Source organism: Agelaius phoeniceus, chromosome Z, assembly GCF_051311805.1.
Source record: "Agelaius phoeniceus isolate bAgePho1 chromosome Z, bAgePho1.hap1, whole genome shotgun sequence".
NCBI lineage: Eukaryota > Metazoa > Chordata > Aves > Passeriformes > Icteridae > Agelaius > Agelaius phoeniceus.
Window position 1 is genome coordinate 93,492,437 of NC_135303.1, and position 18,554 is coordinate 93,510,990.

At 54.4% G+C, this 18,554-nt stretch overlaps 1 protein-coding gene across 1 annotated transcript in view; it reads left to right on the forward strand.

Annotated features, from left to right (window-relative positions):
- Window positions 1-17,552, forward strand: part of ME2 (malic enzyme 2) — a 37,589-nt gene extending 20,037 nt beyond the window's left edge. The window contains exons 5-16 of the mRNA XM_054652221.2: window positions 495-570; window positions 941-1,102; window positions 1,731-1,834; window positions 2,115-2,224; window positions 2,334-2,431; window positions 3,246-3,359; window positions 3,454-3,568; window positions 4,477-4,619; window positions 9,812-9,914; window positions 10,585-10,655; window positions 11,201-11,299; window positions 12,557-17,552. Of these exons, the coding sequence (XP_054508196.1) occupies window positions 495-570; window positions 941-1,102; window positions 1,731-1,834; window positions 2,115-2,224; window positions 2,334-2,431; window positions 3,246-3,359; window positions 3,454-3,568; window positions 4,477-4,619; window positions 9,812-9,914; window positions 10,585-10,655; window positions 11,201-11,299; window positions 12,557-12,706 (1,345 nt within the window). The 3' untranslated portion in view covers window positions 12,707-17,552. The remainder of the gene's footprint in view (window positions 1-494; window positions 571-940; window positions 1,103-1,730; window positions 1,835-2,114; window positions 2,225-2,333; window positions 2,432-3,245; window positions 3,360-3,453; window positions 3,569-4,476; window positions 4,620-9,811; window positions 9,915-10,584; window positions 10,656-11,200; window positions 11,300-12,556) is intronic.
- Window positions 17,553-18,554: the final 1,002 nt, after the last annotated feature.

Below are 18,554 nucleotides of genomic sequence, written 5' to 3' on the forward strand. Positions count from 1 at the left end.
AGGTGTTCCTCAGGCCCATCACTGTGTCACCCTGCACACGAGGGCTGGTTCAGGGTTCCTCAGGCCCATCACTGTGTCACCCTGCACAAAAGGGGGGTTCAGGGGTTCCTCAGGCCCATCACTGTGTCACCCTACTGCACAGGAGGGCTGGTTCAGGGGTTCCTCAGGCCCATCACTGTGTCACCCTGCACAGGAGGAGTGTTCAGGGTTCATCAGGCCCATCACTGTGTCACTCTGCACAGGAGAGCTGCTTCAGGGGTTCCTCAGGCCCATCACTGTGTCACCCTGCACAGGAGGGCTGGTTCAGGGGTTCCTCAGGTCCCTGCCCTGGGACAGGATCCTTTGAGCCATTTATGTCAGCAGCTGTAAGACTTTAAATTTTAAATTGTCCTGTTTGGCATTTAGTTTTATAAAAGCAAGGTCATATTTCTAATTGTCACCCACAAAATTTTTCTGGTTTTTGTTTTGTTGTTTTTTTTTTTTTTTTCTTTCAGGGGATTATTTATTTCCATCTCAGACAGAGGCCACATTAGGTCCATTGTGAACAACTGGCCAGAGAATGACGTTAAGGTATGGTCATGGTGTGATTTAATTTCTAGTGGTTGTTCCATCCCAGCTGAGTCTTTTGAGATTTACTACTATTTGATGGAAACATAAATATTAAGTAATGCATTCTTGGCTCATTAGTGATGCTGGCAGAATGCAGCTCATTAAGGTAATGCACATCTTGAAGATCAGTGTTTCACCCTAAATGTGAGGTTTATGGGTTGAGGAAAATATTCCTCATGATCTGCACCGTTCTTTGTTTGACTGTACAAACATACCTCAATTTTCACCTGGGGAAAAAAACACAGCTGCTATTGAGCTAATCTTTTTAAATTTCAGTGATCATGTATCATTTGACCTGTTGTTTTTTTTGCTTTTTTTTTTTTCCCATCAGGCTGTTGTCGTCACTGATGGAGAAAGAATATTGGGTCTTGGAGACCTGGGGGTGTATGGGATGGGAATTCCAGTGGGAAAGCTGTGTTTGTACACAGCCTGTGCAGGGATACACCCAGATAAATGCCTGCCTGTGTGCATCGACGTTGGGACTGATAACACAGTGAGTTACCACTATAAAAATGGTTTGTTTTTTTTTTTAAAAACATTCCATATTATAACTGGGGAATGTGGGCAAGCTGTGGTCAAAAGGAATACCCCCAAAAAGTGAGGAGAACCCCAGGAGAGGCAAACACAGCCCAACCCTGCCTGGAGAAAAGGGTGCAGTGGAAGAGTTCCTAGAAAAGGGAGTTATAGGATTCTAGGGTTTTTCTCTTTTTTTTTTTTTTTGAGCACTGTTATTTAAGATAAAGCCGAATATTTTATGCAAAAGGTAAAAGGTTTGGAGTTCACTGTACAGTGATTTAAAAGTGCCCATTGATTTGCCCATGGAAGGGTGCATCTGGAAGTAATTGGAATGCTGGAACACTGCAAAACAGGCAGTCAGTTTTGACCTGACTTTTGAGAAGCTGGGAATGGGAATTAGATTTATTAAAGCAGTTTATTGTTCGCGGCATTGATTTGTTCAGTTTTAAAGGCAGCCATCACCAGCGCCGAGTGCCAGCTGAAATTGCAGAGCACTGATGATGCAGGCTGGGGCCGTGTGCCTGCAGCACGTGGGGTGTGAGCTGCGCTGGCTGTGCCCTGGGGAAGGGGCTCACCCTGCTCTCTCCCTGGCTGGTTCCCTGCAGACCCTGCTGAAGGATCCCTTCTACATGGGGCTGTACCAGAAGAGGGATCGCTCGCAGGTCTACGATGACCTGATCGACGAGTTCATGGAAGCCATCACAGACAGGTAGGGCACAGAGCAGCCCTCACAGCTGTCCCTCATCAGACACCCAGGGCATGAGGAGAGCGCCAGGGGCTGGGGCAGGCCGTGTGTCTGTCCCCCCTGTCTGTCCCTCCTCGGTGACCCGGAGCACGCTGCCTGTGGTTATCTATCTGTGCGAGGCGCAGAACGCTGCCGGGCTCTGCCTGAGGGCAGCCTGCTGCACAGATAAGGGCTGGATGGGCTACAGGCTCTGCTGCTCTCCCCTGCCTCTGTGCAGTGTTGGGGTGTTTGCCATCCCCTCTAGGTACGGCCAGAACACGCTCATCCAGTTTGAGGACTTTGGAAACCACAATGCTTTCCGGTTCCTGAGGAAGTACAGAGAGAAGTACTGCACCTTCAATGACGACATCCAAGGTACACCCTTTGTTTGTGTTCCTGAATATCCCTGCAGGAACTCTTCCCAAAGCCACAGCCTGCCATGTAGACGTGTTCAGCTGCCCTCACATTTGCTCTGCTCTCACAGGGACAGCCTCAGTGGCCTTGGCAGGACTGCTGGCAGCCCAGAAAGCCACTGGGAAACCACTCACAGACCAGAAAGTGCTGTTCCTTGGAGCAGGAGAGGTGAGTCCTCTTAAAAGCCCAGAGCAGCAAGAGATACTTAAAATGTGTATTTTCTCATTGTGGAGATTTGCCTTCTCTGAACCCCATTGCAGAGCTTTTCATACAAGGCCAGCTAAAATGCATTAGCAGGAAGGACTCTGCCTAAACAGGACTGTGTGAAAGGTGCTTAACATTTGCAGGGATTCACATTCTTCATTTCCCTGCACAGCCTTGAAGAAAGCACCAGGCACTTGTGTGTGTTTGAAGGGAAACTCACCATAAAATCATGGTGTAGTGAGACCATCTTGTTGATTTTTATAGCACCGGAGGGAAGTGCAGGGAGTTCTTCTCAGCAAGGTGATTGATTCAGTTTGCAGCAGGCACCAGTTACTGGTGCTGCAGTGCCAGGAGCAGCCCTGTGCTCCTTGGTGCATCAGCGCAATTGCTCCTGTGGTGCTGACAAAATGACTTCATTATCTGAGAAGCTCTCCATCTGGGGAAAGGCCTGGTGGCAGTAATTGGCCTGCTCTGCCTCCTTTCTCCTGCAGGGAGGGGACAGGGCCCAGCACAGCCTGCTGCTGCCCTCTGCCAGCCCTGCCTGGGGCCGGGGCCGGGCTGGAGCACGGGGCACGCAGCATGGGCTGGTTTGGTGGCAGCAGGGCTGGGCTGGCACAGCTCACAGCCCCGGGGAGAGCTGCCCCTGCTGTGCCAGGGGCTGCCCCTCACAGGGGGACACTTGCTGTGTGTCAGAGCAGGCTCCCTGAGCGCTTCTGTGGGGTCTGATGGCAGACCTCTGCTGTGCCCTGTCGCAAACCCGAGTGCTTTCACCCGCCAGGCCGCCCTGGGAATCGCCAACCTCATTGTCATGGCCATGATGGAAAGCGGTGTTTCCCACGAGGAGGCCTCCAGGAGAGTGTGGATGTTTGACAAGCATGGCCTGCTGGTCCAGGTAGGGCTGCAGCATGCCTGGGGATCCCCCAGCACAGGTGAGCCCTGCCGTGCCCTCCCCGTCCTCACAGGAGGAACCACTGCTTTGCCTGCAGGGCCGGGAGCAGAAGGTGGATCCCCACCAGGAGCCCTTTGCCCACAAGGCTCCAGAGGACATACCAAAGACATTTGTAGAGGCAGTGAATGTACTTCGGCCTTCAGCTATCATCGGTGAGTGAGCTTATTTTTCTGTAATTTGGCTTTTTACTGCCCTTAATTCGTTATCAGGGTTCTGGGCACCTTGGTGACAGCCATCTGCATTTCTGCTGATGTGAAAAAAAAACATGGAAATGTGAGGTCAATTTTCTACTTGGAAATACACTGGGCTGTGGTGCTCCTTCTGAGCCTTGTGTCCTTAGTGACAGAGAGCAGCCACAACCATCGTGTTTCCTACAGGAGTTCCCTAACTGGAGCTGTGTGGGTGTTTTCTGACCCTCTGCAGTCCCCCTCTGTGGTCAGACTCTGCCAGCAGCACAGCTGGAAGCAGCAGTTCCATGCTGCAGATCACCAGCACGTCTGGGGTCACTGACATCTGTAGGTACTTATCACAGCTGTGGCTATCTGCAGAGAGCAGATAGGATTACAGGTATTTCCTGCTGTGACTGCAGTTTCCTTGGCATGTGATTTATTTGGAAAGGGAGAGGGTTTTTTGGCTGAGTACCCTGGAGCTTGTAGGCGGGGCACAAATACATCGTAGCTGTGTGTTTGTACCTCTGGGTTTGGGTGTGGTCAGGAGCACCGGTGTCAGGTGTGCATTGCACAGCTAACGCCCAGCAGGGATGAATCATTCACAAAGCACCTGGAATTCCCTCTTGCTTATCCAGGACCATGTTCCCTGTACTCATCAATACCAAAAAACTGTGTGAAATAGGCTTCTGGAGCACGCTCAGGAGATGTTGCTGGGGAAATTGTGAGTGCCAGCCAGCCAGGAGCAGTGCCTGGCTCCATCTCCAGCTGCTGCCAGAGGAGCCGTGCCCTGGGGGAGGCTGGAGGGCTGCCCTGGGCTCAGGGTGGGCTGCCTGTCCCTGCCTGGGGCAGCCAGCCTTGACTGTGGCTTTGTGTGTTCCCCTCTCCATCAGGAGTGGCTGGGGCAGGCCGTCTCTTCACCCAGGATGTGCTCAAAGCCATGGCTTCCATCAACGAGCAGCCCATCATATTTGCCCTGAGCAACCCCACGGCCAAGGCCGAGTGCACAGCAGAGGAGGCCTACACGCTGACAGAGGTGGGTGAGCCGGGCTGGGGACTGCCCTGCTGGGGCTGCTGGGGCTGCTGGGGCTGCTGGGGCTGCCCTGCTGGGGATGCTCTGCCCTGCTGGGGCTGCTGGGGCTGCCCTGCCCTGCTGGGGCTGCTGGGGCTGCCCTGCTGGGGCTGCTGGAGCTGCCCTGCTGGGGCTGCTGGAGCTGCCCTGCTGGGGCTGCTGGAGTTGCCCTGCTGGGGCTGCTGGGGCTGCTCTGCTGGAGCTGCCCTGCTGGGGATGCTCTGCCCTGCTGGGGCTGCCCTGCTGGGGCTGCTGGGGCTGCTGGGGCTGCTCTGCCCTGCTGGGGCTGCCCTGCTGGGGCTGCCCTGCTGGAGCTGCTCTGCTGGGGCTGCCTTGCTGGTGCTGCCCTGCCCTACTGGAGCTGCTCTGCCCTGCTGGAGCTGCTCTGCCCTGCTGGGGCTGCCCTGCTGGAGCTGCTCTGCCCTGCTGGGGCTGCTCTGCCCTGCTGGGGCTGTCCTGCTGGAGCTGCTCTGCTGGGGCTGCCCTGCCCTGCTGGGGCTGCCCTGCCCTGCTGGGGCTGCTCTGCCCTGCTGGGGCTGCCCTGCTGGAGCTGCTCTGCCCTGCTGGGGCTGCTGGGGCTGCCCTGCTGGGGCTGCTCTGCCCTGCTGGAGCTGCCCTGCCCTGCTGGGGCTGCCCTGCTGGAGCTGCTCTGCTGGGGCTGCCTTGCTGGTGCTGCCCTGCTGGAGCTGCCCTGCTGGAGCTGCCCTGCCCTGCTGGAGCTGCTCTGCTCTGCTGGAGCTGCCCTGCTGGAGCTGCCCTGCTGGTGCTGCCCTGCCCTGCTGGAGCTGCTCTGCTCTGCTGGAGCTGCCCTGCTGGGGCTGCCTTGCTGGTGCTGCCCTGCCCTGCTGGAGCTGCTCTGCCCTGCCCTGCCCTGCTGGAGCTGCCCTGCTGGGGCTGCCCTGCCCTGCTGGGGCTGCCCTGCCCTGCTGGGGCTGCCCTGCTGGGGCTGCTCTGCCCTGCCCTGCCCTGCTGGAGCTGCCCTGCTGGGGCTTCCTGAGCACCAGGGCTCAGATTGTTCTCTCGCTGCTTGGGCTCAGGGCTGTGAGAACGCAGCTCTTTCTCGCCTTCTGGCAAAAGCAGATGGGGCTGGTTGGAAAAGAGGCCTGGATTTGTAGGTGACAACGTTTTGCAAAGTTAAAGTAGCCTGAGTCTTGTTACTGCTTTTTTAAGAGAATGACCAGCAGTACTGTTACATGGCAGTGATCAATTAACTCTTGTTTCTCACTGCTCTTTTTAATTATTTTGTGTTTTAATGAAGCCTGTTGGCCTCACAGCAGAGACTCAGTGCAAGCTTTGCAATGTAATGGCTGACAGAGTCCTTGGAGCAGGGCAGGAGCTGGGCCTGCACCAGTCCTGCAGGTGCCACCAGCAGTGACCCGTGGGGTCCCCAGGCAGGGGTGGCCCCTGTCCCCTCATGTCCCCGGGCAGGGGTGGCCCCTGTCCCCTTGTGTCCCCGGGCAGGGGTGGCCCCTGTCCCCTCATGTCCCTGTGCAGGGGTGGCCCCTGTCCCCTTGTGTCCCTGGGCAGGGTAGCCCCTGTCCCCTCATGTCTCTGGCCAGGGGTGGCCCCTGTCTTGTGTCCCCGGGCAGGGGTGGCCCCTGTCCCCTCATGTCCCCAAGCAGGGTGTCCCCTGTCCCCACCACAGGGGCTGTGCCTGGCACCCTGGCACCACCAGGTGTTGGAATGTGTCAGCCAGGAGCAAACACAGCTGGTTCTGCACCCTCCCCTGGGGCCACTGCACCCTGCGGGGCTGGCACTGGGGTTTGCGCTGGTTTTTCCTTAATAGCTCCAGCATTATCCCAATAGCACATCCCATCCCTTACCGAGCCAGTCTTTTGTCACCCTGTGCAGGTTTTTGTGCCAGGCTGGGGGCCTCTGCAGGGAGCCCACGGGGAGGGAGGTGGGGCAGACACAGCAGGGCCCTGGGGCTCTGAGCAGCTGCTGGGATCCCTGTGCTGGTGCTGGGATCCCTGTGCTGGTGCTCTCCTGCAGCTGCTGGGATCCCTGTGCTGGTGCTGGGATCCCTGTGCTGGTGCTCTCCTGCAGCTGCTGGGATCCCTGTGCTGGCCCCAGCCCCTGCCTGCAGGCTCCAAGGCTGCAGCTCTTGAGGGCACTCATTCTTTTCTCTTTCTCTTATTTTAATACAGTCCCAAACCAAGCGAGTGGTGTGTGAAAAGGGGTGGGTGGGGAGCTTTCCTTGTCTGCTGCTGCAGATTGAGCTCCTCCCTGGCACTGCCCACGGGGCTCAGCAGCACAGCCGCAGCAGTGGCAGGGTCACCCTGCCAGCGTGGCCCTCTGCTGTCCCCATCTGTCCCACGCTCCTGGGCTGTCAGCCCAGGGAGCTGCTGCTCCAGAGATCGGCAGCCCAGATGGAGCCCTGCAGTAGCAGCCTCCGGACAAAGTCTGGATCTTATCTCTTATCAGTAGGATCATCTGGGTTGGAAAAGCCCTCCAAGGCCATCGAGTCCAACCATTCCCCAGCTCGGCCAAGGCCACCCCTCTCCCATGTCCCCAAGTGCCACATGCACGTGGCTTTGAAATCCCTACAGGGATGGGGACTCCACCACTGCCCTGGGCAGCTGTGACAGGGATTGACAGAGCTTTATGTAAAGAAACTTTCCCTGCTGTCCAGCCTGAGGCCGCTCCCTCTGCTCCTGTCCCTGTTCCCTGGAGCACAGCCCGACCCCCCCGGCTGTCCCCTCCTGTCAGGAGCTGTGCAGAGCCACAAGGGCCCCCCTGAGCCTCCTTTGCTCCAGGCTCAGCCCCTGCCCAGCTCCCTCAGCCTCTCCTGGGGCTCCAGCCCCTTCCCAGCTCCGTTCCCTGCCCTGCACACGCTTGTAAATTAAGGTGGTTTAATATCTCTCGGACATCTAGCATTAACCAGAGCAGTGAGCTGGGCAGTGTTTCAGTTTATAAAAATTCCAGTAGATAGGAGGTAAACAGGACTTAGTTGTGCAGGCAAGACTTCAGCTGGCATAAATAAATGTAAAAACTGCTGCCATCTCTCGCTGAAGGAGGCCAGGAGCACAGTTAGAGGAACCAGCCTAGTTTTTGCTTGCACTTGTTATGGAATACCAGCAGATGAAGAGATGCTTTAGGGCAGGAGGCTGAGTTTGCCGTGCTGAGTGCTGAGCCCAAGGGGGCACAGGCTCCCTGGGTCAGCAGCTGGAAGAGCACCAAGCTGTTTGCAAAGTTTGAGCCCAGTGGAGAGGAGATCTTTGGGTTTTTTCCTGTTTTGGATCCCTGTGTTCTTTTATTAACGATTCTCCATGTTCCCAGTTACTTGTACGTGTGGGTTATTTGGGCAATCGAGCACTGCTGGTCAGCAAATGAGCTGGTGTAGTTCTGTTCCGGTCCTTACTCATAAATTCTGCAATGTTTGTGTCTCTAAACTTTCCTGCAGCCCAGCTGTCCTGTTTTCACGGTGCTCTTTGGTTCCCTGAAATATCCTCAGCCGGGCATTAGCTGGCCTTTCAGAATGTATTTTCCCTTCGAGATGCAGTAATTACCCGGGAAATGGGCTCCAGAGCCCTGACTGTTGTGTGGCTCCCTGGAAATGTCCAGCTCCGCGGGCTGTGTCGCGGAGCTCATGCAGTCCGTCAGGCTCTTGGGGATCAGAGCTGTCACCCCGTGTGTCCCCAGGCCTCGGGGACAGCCTGGTCCTGCACCAGAGGCAACAAACAAAGACACCATCCTGACCTTTCCTTCCTCATTTTCTTCCCACTAGACGGCCCCTGTAAAAGGGCTGTCGATGCCCCTGTGTGCTCTGAGGGCTTCTGCTGCCTTTTAATGTGCTTTGTCTTTTGGTCCTGTCCCCTCCTGCACCCATCTGCTTTGCTCCCTGCACAAAAAGGCTCTTGTCGTGGGTATGCCCTGACACCCAAACACAGTTCCAGAGCCTCCAGCCTCTTTGGTAATTTGTTTTCAAACACAGTAGTCCTGGGAACCTTAAAGGTTTTAAACTCACGTTCCTAAACCTGTTACTCAAAAGAAAGTCAAGATTTTTTTGCTTTCAATGGCTTTACTGCTTGAGAAGAGGCTCATTTATCTAGAGGGTGTGGCTCACACTCAGATACGTTTTGATATTTTGTGCAAATTGAAATCCTTTCCAAAGGAAGGATGAGCAAACCTCATTATTCTCTGCTCTGGTTGCTCTCAGCAGCAGCAGCAGCGGCCTGACACAGCAGTTCCTCCCTCTAGCCCCACACCCTCCAGCAGGAAAGTGACCTTTTATTGTGCTCCAGCCTGCTCTGGCAGTGGCCATTGCTCATGAGTCTGCAGGGTCCCTGTGGCTGTGGTGCTGGAAAGGGTTAACACAGGAGCACTGCAGTGGTGCTGGAAAGGGTTAACACAGGAGCACTGCAGTGGTGCTGGAAAGGGTTAACAGAGCGGCACTGCAGTGGTGCTGGAAAGGGTTAACACAGCAGCACTGCAGTGGTGCTGGAAAGGGTTAACAGAGCGGCACTGCATCCTGCACAGGGTGCTGGAAAGGGTTAACACAGGAGGGCTTCGTGTGTCAGTCCCTCCAAGCAGGTGGGATGTGCCCCATGTCCCCTGCCCAGAGCAGGGTGATCAGTGCCCCATGTCCCCTTCCCCAGAGCAGGGTGATCAGTGCCCCATGTCCCCTTCCCCAGAGCAGGGTGATCAGTGCCCCATGTCCCCTGCCCAGAGCAGGGTGATCAGTGCCCCATGTCCCCTGCCCACAGCAGGGTGATCAGTGCCCCATGTCCCCAGCCCAGAGCAGGGCGATCAGTGCCCCATGTCCTGCCCAGAGCAGGGTGATCAGTGCCCCATGTCCTGCCCACAGCAGGGTGATCAGTGCCCCATGTCCCCAGCCCACAGCAGGGTGATCAGTGCCCCATGTCCCCAGCCCAGAGCAGGGTGATCAGTGCCCCATGTCCCCAGCCCAGAGCAGGGTGATCAGTGCCCCATGTCCTGCCCACAGCAGGGTGATCAGTGCCCCATGTCCCCTGTGGCCTCTGTCTCTCAGTGCCCCATGTCCCCTGCTGGCCCCTGGCTCTCAGTGGCTCCAGGCTCTGTCCCTGCCCAGCTGCTGCTGGCTCCAGGCTCTGTCCCTGCCCAGCTGCTGCTGGCTCCAGGCTCTGTCCCTGCCCAGCTGCCACCCTGACCCTTCCTGCCTCCCTTCCTCCCGGCAGGGCCGGTGCCTGTTTGCCAGCGGCAGCCCCTTCGAGCTGGTCACTCTGAAGGATGGGAGGACCTTCAAACCAGGCCAAGGAAACAACGCTTACATCTTCCCAGGTAATGAATGGAACTGTCCCCCTTTAATCTCTGAGGCTGGCCTGCCTGCACCTTTCCTTGGGTGCAGAGGCACAGTCAGCGCAGCAGCATGCAGAGGCGTTGCCAGCATTTGAGAGCTTGGAGAAATGAGTGGCTGGATGACAGACAGTCAGTCCAGGCTGGATGTGGGGCTCATGCATCCACAGTGAGCAATCCCAGCTGGATTCCACTGAGAAAACAGAAGGGTGCTGTTAAAGGCTCTGGGAGCTGCTGCTTGTTTGGAGAGGAAAGGAGAAAAGATGTTAATATGCCCTTGGAGTTATGTTAATAACTCTAAAAGTTAATAGTTCTTGAAGTTGTATCTGCGCAAGGGGGGGCAGAAAAGTAGTACTGGGGATGTTCCTGTGCCTTGCCCTTCCCTCCCTGAGCTGCAAAGCTCCAACCCTTCCAGCAGCCACCTGCTGTGGCCGTGGCTGCACCCATGGGTGGTAGCAGTGCTGTGAGTGTGGAGGGTGTCCCTGCCGAGGCAGGGCGTGGGACAAGGTGATCTCTGTCAGTGTGTGCAGAAAGCTGCAGGAGGGTTTTCAGGGATTGCACTGGAGGATGGCTGGCAGCAGCTCCTTGCAGCAGGCTGCAGTTTACAGTGCACGTTTAAGGTGAAGTGTCCCTAACTGGCAGTGATTTCTCGTAGGCGTGGCTCTGGCTGTGATCCTCAGCAGCGTCAGGCACATCAGTGATAAGGTTTTCCTGGAGGCTGCCAAGGTAAGTCTGGCAGTAGAGCAGGCTGTGGCTGCTGACACGGCAGGGATGGCTCGACGGGCGCCCCTCTCGAATCCTGGTGAAGCACAGTGGTTTCCCCTTTGGTTGCTGTTGGCTTGTCCCTCCACAGTGGGAAAAAAAAATGTCGTTTTGACCCAACAAAGTTGTTTTTTGCCAGGAATCAGGTTCCGTTGCAGTTGTGATGAGGTAGCAAGCGTGTCCCTGTGTGAGTTACTGTGGCAGCAGGGCTGTCCCCTGCCTTGCCCTGCCCTGCCCTGCCCTGGGTTCTGCAGCTGGCTCTGTGGCCAGGGCTTCCTGTAGCTGTGGGGAATTCATCCCCCAGAATACCAGGGTTCATTTTGCTAAATGTTTGCAGTCAGTGTGCTGGTTCTCAGTTCCTCAAATCCTGAGTGCCTCACTCCAGTGCTTTGGGAGCACTCTGGTGCTAAGAGCACTGCAGCTTGATGCTCTCAGGTCTTCTGTTATTAGTGACATTTGGTAAATAAAGTCACATTAGTAAATAAAAAGTGTTTGTTTCTCTGACTCAGGCATTGGCAGAACAGTTGACAGATGAAGAGCTTGCACAAGGAAGACTTTATCCTCCACTGTCCAATATCAGGGAAGTTTCTATTTATATTGCTGTCAAGGTGAGTATGAAATATAAAATTGCACTGCAGTAAAAGTGGTTTATGTGTACATTAACCTGCTGAGTTGCACAGATTGTGACCCTTGAATATGAGGTACTTGGGCAACACCCGGTTCTTTGTGCCTGCAATGAGAGAAATGTATCAAAATGTTCCCTTTGTTGGATGCTTCAGCTTGGCAGCCATGATGGGCCAAAATCGCTCCCCTCTGACTCCTGAAATTCAATTTTGAGATCCCAGCTAAGGCATGTGGGGATGTAAAGACACTGAGGTGCTGAGGAGAGAAGACAAAGGACTCTGCATGATTCACTGTGAATTGAGCAAAAGCCATTTACTGTGCTTCTAAACATTGTTTATATTTACTTCTCATCTTGGCTTACACAGCCACGCATTGTTTGATTGGTAGCTCTGCTTTGTCCATGCCTCTCTTGTTCAATTGATTGATTGGTTGCTTGGTAGCTCTGTCTGTCCATGCATGGTTTCATTGGTAGCTCTGTCTGTCCATGCATGGTTTCATTATTAGCTCTGTCTGTCCATGCGTTGTTTGGTTGGTAGCTCTGTTTGTCTGTGCATTGTTTGGTTGGTAGCTCTGTCTGTCCATGCATGGTTTGGTTGGTAGCTCTGTCTGTCCATGCATGGTTTGGTTGGTAGCTCTGTTTGTCCATGCATGGTTTGGTTGGTAGCTCTGTTTGTCCATGCATGGTTTCATTATTAGCTCTGTTTGTCCATGCATGGTTTCATTGGTAGCTCTGTTTGTCCATGTGTTGTTTGGTTGGTAGCTCTGCTTTGCCCATGCATGGTTTCATTATTAGCTCTGTCTGTCCATGCGTTGTTTGGTTGGTAGCTCTGTTTGTCCATGTGTTGTTTGGTTGGTAGCTCTGCTTTGCCCATGCATGGTTTCATTATTAGCTCTGTCTGTCCATGCGTTGTTTGGTTGGTAGCTCTGCTTTGCCCATGCATTGTTTGGTTGGTAGCTCTGTCCATGCGTTGTTTGGTTGGTAGCTCTGTTTGCCCACGAGACAAGCAGGAATCCTTTTATCAATCTAACTGCTAGAAGCTGTGAGCACCATTTACTCAGGCTGACACCCCTTGCCTGTGAGCAGCTTTTCTGCCTGTCCTCTGTGCCTGCCCATGCCCTTGTCGTGCGCAGGATGCCCTGTCTGGCAGAGGAGCTGTTCCTTCGCAGCGCGCGTTTCCCGGCCGTGCCTGGCGGTGTGTGCGCTGCCGCAGGCTCCGAGCCGCGCTGTCCCCCCTCCCCAGGTGATGGAGTTCCTGTACGCCAACAACATGGCCTTCCACTACCCCGAGCCGGCCGACAAGAACCGCTACATCCGCTCCAAGGTGTGGAGCTACGAGTACGAGTCCTTCATGCCGGACGTGTACGACTGGCCCGAGTCCAAGGTGCACTGACCAGCCCCGCGCCCGCTCGCAGGCAGCGCCGCCACTCTGCAGGGATCCCCCCCCTCCATCCCTCCCTCCCTCCCTCCCTCCCTCCTCAGACCAACTCTAATCATGATCTTTGACTCCTCTAATTTATTTGCGCTCATTTCGTTGCCTTTTTTTTTGTTGTTGTTGTTGTTGTTTTTTCCCCCCTTACGCCCTGTTTTTCACCTGATTTCTCCCAAGTACCTGATAAACTGTACGGATAATGGCATCTGCCACAGGGATGAGAGAGCCCTCCAAAATTAATTTAAAAAATAGCAATGCATTTATGGCTTAGAGCCAGCACCACACCGAAGAATTCCATTAATGATATTTTAGCTACATGCATTTGATGATAAACTGTAGCTCTCTCATCACTGCTGATACCCAGAATTACTTATTTCTGCCTTTAATAATCAGTCTTCTAATTGTCCTAGTGTTGTCACACTGCATTAGCTGTGACATCAAGGGAGACCACTTGTCCTAGAAAAAGCAAAAGGGCAGTTAAAGACAGCTTAGAGAGTCTGATGGGCCTTCTGTTTTGTTTAATGTTTAAAGACTCCCATGTCCAGACATCCTTGTGGCATTGTCTGCTGTTTCCTTGAGGAGCAGCGAGATGTACATGTGTGGGGTCTGCAGCAAGTTTGCAGCTTTGTTTTCATCACTCCGTGAAATCTGTTCTCAGGAAAAATGTAAGCTAGTTCAAATTGTCCTTGGGAAGCCTGAAAATAATACTGATCACTTAATTGCTTTTAAAAGCAAAGCCGTGCTGTCAAAGAATAAATTTTATTGTGTAGAGGTAGGACCTGAAGTAATTTATGGAACTCTTTTTAGAGATTTTACTAGGAGATTTTAAGCAATGGACTGCAAAATTATTTACCAAAGGAACTTTACTTAATTTTTTTAAATTTTTTCAAGTTTCTGTTTTATTTAAGCCAGGTTGTTTTCTCCCTTGTTCTCAGAACAAGACTCGCGTGTGATGTTCTGTGACGCTGCTGGCTCGAGGGCTCCAAAGTGGCCTCAGCTGGAGGCAGCAGCCCGTAGGCAGGGCTGGTTCCAGGTGCCGGCAGGGCTGGAGCAGGAGCGCTGGCAGGCAGCTGCTCACAGCAGTGAGTCTGCTGCAGGCTCCCTGAGGCCCCGGTCCCACCCGCTCTGTCAGTGTGAGCCCCGGGCCCAAAAGGTGCAGTGCTGCAAGCCCTGCTCTGATCGCTCCAGCTTCTGTCCTTACAGGCCCGGTTTGTCAGAGTCCCTGCGTGACAGCAGGAGTTCCCAGCTCAGCTTTTCCTTGCCAGGGCAGTGCTGCACGTTTGCTGCAGGTGCCCCAGTGCACACTCCCCCAGGTGCCCTCGGGCGAGGCCCAAGGGCCCTGGTCACTGCACAGGCACAGGCCCCGCGTGTGCTCCCTGCCCTGAGAGCAGCCGCCTGCCAGGAGCAGAAACAAAGACACCAGGCTGCTCCAGTTTGCTGCAGCAAGGCAGGAGAAGGGCAGGGGTAAATAAACAGATGGATGGATGTGCCAGCAGTGCTGCACTGGCAGACATCATCCAAAGAGATAAAGCAGAGCTTGCTCAGGATATTTACCCATGGCAAGCACTGCTCTCGTATCCTCAGTTACAAAGGAAAATGCAGTGTCCGCAGAACAGGCCAGAACAGAGCAGGGAAAATGGCCCCAGTACCCCCTCGGGCACCTACAGCCTGATCTCTGGCTCTAAAACTGTATTCACACAAAGAACAGTAAACTTTGGGAAGGTGCTGCCTGTGTGGGCAAAGAAGACTGATTATATAAACACAGAAAAGAGTGATGTGGGGAAAAAACTGTGGTGTTCAAGCTGTGGTAAAGTGTTGTGTGGTGGGGCTCGAAGTGCTTCACTGCTGAGTGCTGAGATGCACAGGAGCTTGCACTTGCAGGTGAATGTACAAAAGACACCAACACACACACAGACATAGGATGTTTTTACAAAGAGTGCTTTTTTCATCTATTTTTGCTATTGCCTTGTTTGTATCGTATTTAAATTAGTGATCTTACTGAAAAAGAAATTATTTATTCAATGTATGAATTATTTTTTGCCTTCTGAAAGTCCAGCTCTATCTGAATCCTGTTGTACTGTGCCAGTGGAGTTCTGCATCACTGGATTCCGGAGTGCTGGGAACACACAGCTTCCTCCCTCCTGCCAGCAGCCAGTTAGGCAGATGAGTGACAAAAACACCCAAAACGCACCCATCCCATGTCCCTTCAGGCTGACTGTTTGTTCCCAAGGATTGCAGCTGCTGTCCGTAGCCCGTGGCCCTTCTCGATGGCGCTCAGGAAAAGCTACGGCTTGGGGAGGCAGCCGGGCCCTGCTTTGGGCAGGAGCGGTCCCGTTCCCAGAGGGAGGGAGCTCCCGTTCCCAGAGGGAGGGATATCCCATTCCAGAGGGAGGAGCCCCTGCCCGGTCGGGCTCGGGAGGACGCTGCCCTGAGCAGCCCCTGCCCCTGCCGGCACCGCTGCCTCCCCGCTGTCCCGGCCGGCACCGCTCAGACCCGGCCGGCAGCGGGATTCCCCAGGCACAAACGCTTCGGCGCAGGGGTTCTGCCGGGAATGCCGCTGCAGAGCTGAGGGAGCAGCAGTCCCTAGCAGAGCTGCGGGCCCAGCAGGAGCAGCCCCGGGTGTGCTGGAGGCGCGGCTGGCTCTGTCCCCCGTCCCGGCTGGGAGGTGCTGCCGGCCAGCCCTGAGCCAGCACGGCCTCCGTGTGCCAGGCTCTGGGCATCCCCTGCACCTTCAGTGCGGGCACGGCGGGGTTTGCCCTTCCATGTGCAGCCATCGTTTCCTGTTGGCAACAGGTAACCGGTCAGCTCACAGGGTTTTAAGTCCATTTCACTCTCTCTTACATCTTCTCCAGAAGTAATTTTTTTTTTCATGCATAGGATTTTAAGATACATAGATTCATGTTCAGTTTTCCTTCAGGTACAATTAATCCTTGAACTAATTGCAACTGCTAATCTTGCTGGCTAGTAAGGAACCAGTTTCCTTTTTCATATTCTACTTAACACGATTTTTTCTGTTTGCTGGTTTATTCAAAATATTTACTGGTCTTTATCTGTACAGAAAATTCTCTTAGACAGTATGCAAAGGGAAACAGGTGTCACCAGGATGCATTTTGTCATGTTACATAGTGTAAGTTAAAAAAATACGTCACCTAAAGGACCACCAGTGTTGTAGCTTGTCACACAGCCCCTGTGACTTGCCTTCCAAATGATTTTGTAAAAGACTGTCTTCCATGTCTCCTTGGGGTATGCAGAACCCTTCTGAGAGGATCAGGAGCTTGGGTGAGGTCAGTCTTCCAGCATTTGTCCAATCCTTGCTTCCTTAAAATCAGCAGGAGCAGGACTGAGCCTCTTGGCAGCAACCTGTAGGAGCTTTTGGGGAGAGTAAAGCTGTCTGATGAAGCACAGCCTTTCTTCATATATTAGCTGTGGTTTTCTTCAAAGGTGTTGCAGAGGTTTGTGTGTTCCTGAAGCCTCTGCCCAGCTGCCAACGTGACATGTAGAAGGAGATTAAAATGTTGTCTGATACATTTTAAACCCCCCCAGAGGGATGCGTGGCACAAGTTCTCGGTTACATTTGTGGACAGTGATGCATCCTGATCCGTTGTGTTCGTTTTCCAAGCTTCAAACCAAGTGACACTTTACCTGCAGAGTGGTGTGTAACAGGTTTCCTGTGGTCGGTGCGTGTCTTCCTCTTGTACTGTTGTTTCCAGCACGCTGTTTTACGGGGATAAAGTAACTCTGTCACACTCCTCTGGTAGTACCTGCCAAGATGAACGATACACCTTTTAGTTTCTCGTTAGCAGCCCTCCCCTCCGTGGTGACTGTTCCTGTGGGAGAGTGGGGATCACTATTGTACAGCTCCCACCCAGGTTTCAGTTCAGCTGGCTCCAGCCCCGGCAGTCCCAGCTGGTTTTGCTTGGCTGCAGAGGGGCACAGCCGCAGAGCTGTCTGCAGCTCTCAGGTCAGTGCGAGAGCAGCCAGGGCTGCACTCTCGCTGCAGTGCTTCCAGCTGGATGAGCCACTGTCCTTGCTGTTCTCGGGACGATCCAAGCGCTGCCCCGTTCCAGCAGCCACAGGCGGCGGGCAGGGCCTGGCGTTGCACGGGAGGAGGAAACCCAGAGCAAAGCTCTGCTGCACTGGCCTGGCAGCTGAATTTGGGCAAAGCCGCTCAGCTGCTGCTGCTGAAGGCACGTCTGGCTCGCTGTGCGTGGGCCTGCCTGCCCTGCCTGCTCCCGTGGGACGACCCAGCAGAGCTCCGAGCGCTTCCCCCCGTGCCTCCCGCTCTCCGTGGGGATGGCAGGACTCACCCGGGGCCCCAGGGGCCGCAGCTGGAGGAGCAGGTTCTGTCACCGAGTCCTGCTGGTGCTGCAGCAGCCCCGAGCTGGCTGGTGGCACTCCCCAAACCCGTGGGGCTGGCACCAGGCTGAGCTCAGCTCTCCACCTACCATCAGCTTCGGCTCATCCGCTCTTCAGCCAGATCCTTCCTGACGGGAATGAAAATACTCTTAGGACTAAAGATGGCTGCCTCGTCAACAAAACAGCAAAATAACCTGCATTTATTTCTATCTTAAACATATCTACCTTATGCAAATCAATGTCAGCCTGCTGGGGCGCTTGTGAGAACAGTTTCCAGCCTGATCTGTGCGGGGTTGGCTGTGCCTGGGAGGGTCATTGCTCAGCTGAAACTAAAACTGTATGTAAAATGTGAAGTGGTTGGGGTTTCTTCCTACTTTATAACGTTGTAACTCTATTGAAATGTGTGTTCTAGTCTTCTATTTTCTTAGTAAAATGCATTCCCTTTGCCTAAGTCGTACCTGGTGTTTTTTATTCTGAGAAAAAAAAACAAAACAAAACAAAAAAAAAAAAAATGCTGGATCTATTCAGGACTGGGAAAAGTCCCTTTGCCAAAGGGCTCTGTAAATGGTTGCATGTGATGATCTTTAAAGTCTTTTCCTAGAATCATGCAATCAAAAGATGGTTTGAGTTGGAAGGGAACCTAAACAACCATCCAGTGCCACCCCCTGCCATGGGCAGGGACACCTTCCACTGTCCCAGGCTGCTCCAAGCCCCATCCAGCCTGGCCCTGGGCACTGCCAGGGATCCAGGGGCAGCCCCAGCTGCTCTGGGTACCCTGGGCCAGGGCCTGCCCACCCTCCCAGCCAGCAATTCCTAATTGCCAAGAGCCCAAAATCTGTGCCTGCCCTCTGGCAGTGGGAGCCATTGCCTGGCTGCTGTCCCTGCAGGCCTTGTCCCCAGTCCCTGTGCAGCTCTGCTGGAGCCCCTGGAGGCCCTGGCAGGGGCTCTGAGGTGTCCCTGGAGCCTTCTCTTGTGCAGCTGAGCAGCCCCAGCTGTGCCAGGCTGGCTCCAGAGCAGAGGGGCTCCAGCCCTGGCAGCAGCTCCGTGGCCTCCTCTGCACTGGCTGCAGCAGCTCCAGCTCCTTGTGCTGCTGGAGCCAGGGCTGGGGCAGCTCTGCAGGTGGGCTCTCACCTGAGCCCAGGGGCACAGGGGCAGGATCCCCCCTGCCCTGCTGCCCACGCTGGGGCTCAGCCCGGGCAGGGCTGTGCTCCTGCAGCCCTGGGAGCCCGGCGGCCCCAGCAGTGCCAGCCCCTCCACGTCTCCTCACCAGCACAAGCAAACTACCCAAAAAGGGGACTTTGAAAAGGAAAAGGTGTTTCAGAACTAGAATGTTGCACCTTCCTGCCTTCCTGCTGTTGAGCTGCCATGTGAATACAGAACAGAATGGGAAAAGATGTGCAAAGTACCTCGTCCCCTGGAAAATACAATGTATTTTTGCTGAATACCAGGGGAT